This window comes from Clupea harengus, chromosome 24 (assembly GCF_900700415.2).
Source record: "Clupea harengus chromosome 24, Ch_v2.0.2, whole genome shotgun sequence".
NCBI classification, from domain to species: Eukaryota; Metazoa; Chordata; class Actinopteri; order Clupeiformes; family Clupeidae; genus Clupea; species Clupea harengus.
In genome coordinates, this window is record NC_045175.1 from 660,032 (window position 1) to 667,531 (window position 7,500).

Here is a 7,500-nt window from a genome sequence, read left to right on the forward strand (position 1 = left end):
TTCTTATTGGCCTTATTGTTTTTTTTTCTTTTCAAATTATGTTACAATGTTAAACAAGATACCAGTCACCCACCCACAAGATCTAGACACCCACCGCTACTGAAATATATAAGGTTGATTGAGTAAAGATTTTTCGATCTATAAAATGTTCATAACCGTTCTTTCTTTGTCTGTCATTTCCTTAATCGCGGGGGCTGAACTAGGGGAACACTACAAGTGCATCTACCAACACCAAGCAATGCATTAACCACACAACATCCTGGCACACTCCTCCGGCTCTGCCGTGTCTGCTTCTGTCTAAAACATGTATAGCCCATCTGTTAGAGTAAAAATACTCTGTCGTGTTGTTTTGGAGAGGAACCACCATACGAAGAAATTTGTTGTAACAAGGTTGAGTTTTACTGGTAGGTACTGACACAATACAACTTGCCCAACAGACAGTCAAGTACAGTCAAGCAAGCCGGAGAATTCGCATTCTAGAGTCTAAACAGAGGATGCTTGCACTTTTAAGGCCTAATTCTGTGATGTCACTTCTGGCCCCCTGCGCCGCCCACCTACACTGTCTTCCACTCGGCACTTAGTTATAACACATGATTCTTGTGGTGTTTCCCATTTACAGAACTTATGCTCTTAATCTGCTGACACATGTATGTCTGGAAACTTTCCCTTATCTGTGCCCCAGCCTTGACCACTTAAGATTTATCCTTTTGCCTTTCTCCTCTTCTGGGCCTTTGTCCCAGTTTTAACTCTCTCTCTCGTCTGGCTTTACATTTTCCACGTGAATTTAACTTGCTGTCTGACTGATTTTTTCATTTGATATACTTCATTTGATAATTCAAATTTATCTTACACATCCCAAACCAATTTGAAAGAGTTATCCCAAGCGGCTATTTGGGCAAACTGTGAGAAGCTTTAGTGCAGGCGATCCAGTCATTTACTTAACATCATCTAGAGCTAAACGCAGCATTCAGCAAGTAGCCTGTGTGGTTTAATTGCACTCAGTAGACAAACGGAATATTTCTTTATAGTCTACTGTCTAGCTTACTCACCTTTGTCATCTATAAGCTCTACTGATGTTTACCCTAGCTACTTATCAATTGCATTGAGTTCTACATTCCTTTGTGCACACAGAATAAAATAGTAAAAAAACTATACTATAAATATATACACAAATGAATAATAATAATAAAAAAAGGACTACTAATTATATTGGGCCTCGTTCTACCCTAGGCCTGTCCTAGTTCATCATCCAAATGTTCGCCATACAGACACTGACCTGACCCTGTGCATTCTACTCCACTGTAGCCTACTGAGGATCCAAACCACACGTTTGCTAACAAGTTTTCCTCTCTAGTTCATCATCTAAATGACCATCATAAAATCACAATCGAAATTTGACAGAATTTAGTTAATGGCCCCAGACCCTACAAAGATTTGCCCCCCCCCCCTCTCAAAATCAAATTAAGCTCTTGTTTACATATTTAGGAAATGCAACATTTTTGTTGTTACCCACCCAAGTAGTCCAAATGGCCACCTAAAGATCACACCCTAGTAAAGCCTCTGTACTGGAATGTTGTGAATCAGCAGCACATGACATGCCATTGCGTGATTGGGTGTCAGACACATAGTTGGTCTTCTGTAACAGGTAGGGCAAGTACAAATTCTAAAGAAAAAGAAAACCTGATGTGTCTGCATTATAATGTCAACACAACAGAAGCCTATGGACACATGCCACTGCACCCAAATTGTGTGCACTTGCTTCTACCCAAGGAGAAGGGAGTATGTTTCTGTCTCTAAACACTTACATACTAAAATATATTGGTAAGACATCTTTATACAAACAGTTTAGGTCCAACACTACATTTACATGGGAGAAAATATTAACTTCATAACTACCACTGTGTTTACAGCTGTAGCCTTTGACTGTGTTCTTCACGTGCAACACTGCTCCTGTATTATATCGCCCTGGGTTACAGAGGTCGTTTCGCAATTCTTGCAATACAAAGGGTAACAAATGCTTAAAGTGGGTGTATCACAGTAACTCAGGTTGAGAGCAAACGCTGTCACATTATACATCTGAGTGCTTTGCACTTACCAACTGCAAAGCATACATGCTGGCTATGCCAACGGTACAATATGACTCACTAAAACAAACGAATCGAGGAGGGTGTGCAGTTCATCACAGAGCGTGGCCAGCTGTACGGAAAAGTACACATCATCTGTGACACACCGTTCCACTGACGAGGCTATGCATCATTCCCATGTAGCCTAATTTATGAAAGCCCATTTTTCGTCACTACATGCAACTCCTTTTCAAGGGTAATTGTGTCAGTTCTATGATTTAACGATGGAAGCCTTTAGACGGCCCAAAGACAGGCATGGTGGTGGTACTAGTCAGACAAATATGATTGTGATGTGAACGCAGGACAGTATAGCTAGTAAAGACATGCCCCAAGACATGCCCTCACTCTCGCAGTCAGGCACATTCCTACTTCCACTGTTAAATGGAAGAGATCTATTCAACTGGGGTGAATGACGTCAACTACTGCCAGACGTGGGCAACCAGATGTAAGACAACAGCCCCAAAGACATTAAAATCACTGAGAGTTTGTTTTATGTAATGACTATGATAAATGCTTGAAAATATGAAGACAAAATATTGGAAATCTTGAAAAGAGAAACGTGACAACTTGTCAATTTTATTAGTCTACGGTTGATAAACTAGCCTACCTTGTTTGCTTCTTGAATCAATCTGCGCACCACCTCCTTGATGTGCGGTGCATTTTGTTTTGGTGGGGACGTGTGAACTGCCACCCGCGTGACCCCTTTAAAAAATCCTCCTGACGGCCAGCCGAGATCCAGCGGCGGTACCTCCGTGTCCGAAAGTTGGGGCCAGTATGTTGAATGTAGACTGGAAGTGGAACCCTCGATCTTCTTACTTTCAGTCGTTGCTGAAGAAGTCGAGTCATCCTCTTCGTTCGTTTGATATTCTTTCACTGTGTCCCTGATCCACTTTATCTCCCGGGCAGATAAAAAATCTTTTGTATTGTCTGTTTTCAGTTGCGTTTTGAAGGCGCCATCGCCTTCTTTTAGAAGCAGTTCTAAAGCAACACGCTGTTCTTCACTGTACATAAACTCCGGCCTGGACTCCGGGATCTTTTCGTTGATATGACCGTCGTCCATGCACTCCAGCTGGGAATCAGCCATGACTGCGACGCTGGAGCGTGCAGTAGCACCTGACCCGAGTCTTTAAAATCACAGTAGTTTCCCCTTCGCCTTACCTGTGTGAGTGCCGTCGGCTTCTTGCAGGTAAGGCTGTCCAAACTGAAAGGCTGAGGTGGGCGGGGTAAGGGAAATCCCATATATAGCTCATCCACTCCAACATAGGTTATCAGTGTGATTTACAGGAACTCCTTTACTTAAGACGGATATTTAATTATGTTATTAATTATTAGTTCACAGACTTTAAGTATGCTTCTTACCAACATAAAAACACTAAGACAATCTTGCAACCAGCCAATATGTACACATTAATATAAGGTATACACCGGACCAATTAATTTATAGATAAAGAGGAAACAACATAATCCTCTCAGAAAAATACATTTTATTGAAACATGAAAATGCGACAGAGGTACAAATAGGCTAAGAAACCTTGGATGAGAGATCATGGACTGTGACTTTGTTTTGAAATGGGAATAGATAACAACAACAACAACAACAACAACAACAAAGAGGAAAGAAATCCGGCAAATCTCTTTGCTCCTCGAAAGAGACCATAAACGGGCCGGGTCACAGGGTCATAGAGGTGTGGTGTAGTTGGAGGGGAAGAGACCCTCTCGACCTCGGAGTCTCCCCCTCCACCAGGATGGGTCCGTCTGGTCCAGAACCTCGATCACATCTCCGCTGCCGAAGTCAAGCTCGTCCTTCTCCTCTGCCGAGAAGTCGTACATGGCTTTTACCTTCAACGTGGCTGGCTGATAACGCAGAGAATGAAGGTAGAGTTAGAATCAGGTTTTCATTTGCTCATATAGTAGCAGGTTTATGCATGAACAAACAGACACACACACACACACACACACACACACACACACACACACACACACACACACACACACACACACACACACACACACACACACACACACACACACACAGAGACACACACACACACACACACACACACACAGAGACACACACTCACACACACACACACACACACACACACACACACACAGAGACACACACACACACACACACACACACAGACACACACACACACACCCACACACACACAGACACACACACAGGCCTTCCCATGTGTGTGAGTGTTGGCGTTACCTGAGGAGGGGGCAGGGGCTCGGACGGGCGGGGGGGCAGAGCGCCGAAGCTCCTCGTTGTGCTGCGTCCTCGCTCCTGATAGGACAGAGGGGTGTGAGAACAACTGAAACGGCCTGCAGCTGATGACTTAAAGAGCTAGAGTGACTAATGCCGTCAAGCATGGAATTAATCTCAGAACTGTGCACCATTCAGCGACATGTGAAGAGGACCTTGGGGAAAGCCCACTGGGTACAGTCTATCAAGGTCATTCATTCAAGTTTAGTTTGGGGGGTGGGGGTTGGAAGGGTGGCAGATGTTGGAGTGCTCTACCTGTTGAGGTGGACTTGGCTCTGGAAGTCTGAAACTCTGCCAAAAACACAAAAAACATGAGAACATAAGAAAGAATGAAAAAGATACAGAGTGATTTTTCTGAATTTCAAAGCTTGACATTGTTCTGAATATTGAGTATGACACTTCCATCTTTCTCGCCTCCTTTCATTGTTGTTGTTTGTTAACATTAAACTAATGGCATTTGTCAGGGCCGACTAGGCGTTTGATTGAGTAACTTGTCAGGCCTCTCCAATAAAAAGCCCTAAATTCTACCTCTCAACCATGGACTGTCATAATGGAATGAATCTAATATGAGGTACAGTATCCCACACTTCATGCGAAGAGGACCTTGGGAAAGCCCACTGGGTACAGTCTATCAAGGTCATTCATTCAAGTTTAGTTTGGGGACTGGGGGTCGGAAGGGTGGCAGATGTTGGAGTGCTCTACCTGTTGAGGTGGAACCGGCTCTGGAAGTCCTCTGAAACTCTGCCAGAAACAAATAAAACATGAGAACAAAAGAAGGCATTAAAAAGATACAAAGTGAATTTTCTGAATTCCAAAGCTTGACATTGTTCTGAGTACCGAGCATGACACTTCCAAGTTAATCTAATGGAGTTTGTCAGGTCCAACTAGGCGCTTGTCTGGCACTAGGCACTTGACTGAGTAACTAGTCAGTCAGGTTTAATGGGGGTTTTGTGGTTGGATGACGCAAAGGTGCTGTACCTGCTGAGGGGGGACTGGCTCCGGAGGCCCTCGAAAACCGTGAGGCTGAGAAAAGACAAGGAGAACAAGAAAGGTAAAACAAGTGATGTCGCACAAGCACCAAAGCATACCAGTCTTTCACTTATCTGTGAAAAGCGCTATATAAATGTGATGTATTATTATTATTATTATTCTGAGCACTCCATTGTAAGTTGCTTGAGATAAAAGCTTCTGTTAAAGAAGCAATAAGTAGTTATGTTCCTAAACTAGCAAGCTAACTACCTAAAAGGCATGCAAAAACCTTGCAAACACCACCAACAGCCCAGCTGACACAGATAGAAGCTTGCCAACACCCTAACTGGTGTCTTTTGGCAGTATAGATTTCAATGTCATACTGTGCAAGCTTTTCTTCCATTTTTGCAGGGTGTTCCAGCCTGGAACTTAGACTTACATAGTGCATATCCTGGATGGCTTTAGCATAGTCAGATAGCATATAGTCATCCTTCACATGACTATATGCTATCAACACGAATTTGAGGATGCTACCAAAACTAGTTGCCTATAAAACCATACCTTAAAAAGTGTCAAATTGTTGCATGGTGTTGCTTTAAATGAATACATATAAATGGTGCATTTTTTTTTTACACAAAGCTGGTGTCATTGGTCAGCCTGGCCACTGAAAAGCTACACATATTGCCTTCCAGCCATGGCTTACAAATGCACAGAGAGAGCAACACACTCTGTGCTGTGTGTCCCCCCCCCCCCCCCCCCCCCCCCGTACCTGCTGGTCGGTGTCCCGCAGGAGGATGCGACTGTGTTTGGAGATGGAGCTCTTTGTGTAGTACTCCACCATTTTGTTGATGGACGTGAACCTCTCCGTCCACAGGTAGTACTGACCCCGGCTGTCCCGCATCACCTTAAAGTGCTGCACGTCATTTTCGTGTCTGAGAGGGAAGTAACAGACAGACAGACGCACACAGAATTACAGACAGAGTTACAGACACATGGTTAGACAGACACGACACACATGGACACAGACCGGAGCAGTGTATTTCAGTCCTACTTCAGAGCAGATGAACACACCTGAACATTTTCACAACACTTTTGTATTTAACTAATTAGAACAACAAAGTTAGTTTCAACAGAGTATACTTTACAACACAGTATAGAATGTAGAACAGACCCCAGGCAAGGGGCAAGGGAAATGCTGTCCTAATGGTCGCAAACTTCTGTAAAACTGCAAACTGTAGTAGATGGAGACAGGACAGGTGACATAAAAGCTCTTCTCTGACTGCTGTAGTAAGTTCAGAGTTCCTTTAACACTGAGAGCAGTTACTGAAGAATCTTACGGGAGACTGTGACTATGTAATGTGTCAACCTGTGTGAACTACACAAGTGTGTTAAGTCCACACAATGTGCTTGCATATTATATAAGAAGTACATTTTTTGAATTAGTGAAATGTGTTGCACGAAGGCACCTGTGTGAAATGTAACGAAATGTGTAATGAAATGTAACTGCCACCTTTGGATTGACTAACATATACTTTAATGAACACTGGCCTAGACATTGAAGTACAGTATAAAACTATAAAGCATTCACCTAGATATTAACTGTGTCTGAATGATATTTCATGACATTAGTTCTATATAATACAATCCAAACATTAAAATACATAGACATTATAACAGGATCAGTTTGACCAGCAGTGTAGCAAAAATGTACAGTTGACAGAGATATGCACTACATTTTATGGCCGCCAGAGGGAAGTCAAAACTCACAAGGGCCTGCCATGCGAAAAGCCCCGTTCTTTTGGAGAATGAAGGCGTGACATGAAGTTCATTCCTTTATGGTATGTGGAGAGGTAGTTGTAGGTCATGACATGAGGCATTACCTCACCTTATCTTAAAGGTGTAGTCATTGTTTAATATTTACTTCAATCCTGGTGCTTGACCAGAAAGGCAAAACAAAGATGGCTGTGTCACAATGTCAAAATACTTACAACCACTCACACGCATTGTATTGCATATTCAAAGTTGTGACATCGGTAATTCATGCCCCAAGTGCCCCTTGTGCAATTACATTTCGTGAGAATAAAATGTATGTGTATGTGTTACTCAATAATGAAAATATACATATCAGAGTTACGG

The 7,500-nt window shown here is 42.8% G+C and overlaps 2 protein-coding genes across 4 annotated transcripts in view; both read right to left on the reverse strand.

Moving 5' to 3' along the window:
• Positions 1–3,514, reverse strand: part of LOC105908849 (protein FAM83F-like) — an 11,259-nt gene extending 7,745 nt beyond the window's left edge. Inside the window, exon 1 of the mRNA XM_031562202.2 lies at positions 2,731–3,514. Within this exon, the coding sequence (XP_031418062.1) occupies positions 2,731–3,207 (477 nt within the window). The 5' untranslated portion in view covers positions 3,208–3,514. The remainder of the gene's footprint in view (positions 1–2,730) is intronic.
• A 75-nt stretch (positions 3,515–3,589) lies between these two features.
• grap2b (GRB2 related adaptor protein 2b) overlaps positions 3,590–7,500 on the reverse strand; it is a 9,982-nt gene continuing 6,071 nt past the window's right edge. For all 3 annotated transcript variants that reach the window (XM_042703538.1, XM_031562206.2, XM_031562205.2), the window contains 6 exons: positions 6,134–6,296; positions 5,374–5,418; positions 5,098–5,136; positions 4,651–4,686; positions 4,342–4,416; positions 3,590–3,977 (listed from right to left, as the gene is read on the reverse strand). In XM_042703538.1, coding sequence (XP_042559472.1) covers positions 3,801–3,977; positions 4,342–4,416; positions 4,651–4,686; positions 5,098–5,136; positions 5,374–5,418; positions 6,134–6,296 — 535 coding nt within the window. In that variant the 3' untranslated portion in view covers positions 3,590–3,800. The remainder of the gene's footprint in view (positions 3,978–4,341; positions 4,417–4,650; positions 4,687–5,097; positions 5,137–5,373; positions 5,419–6,133; positions 6,297–7,500) is intronic.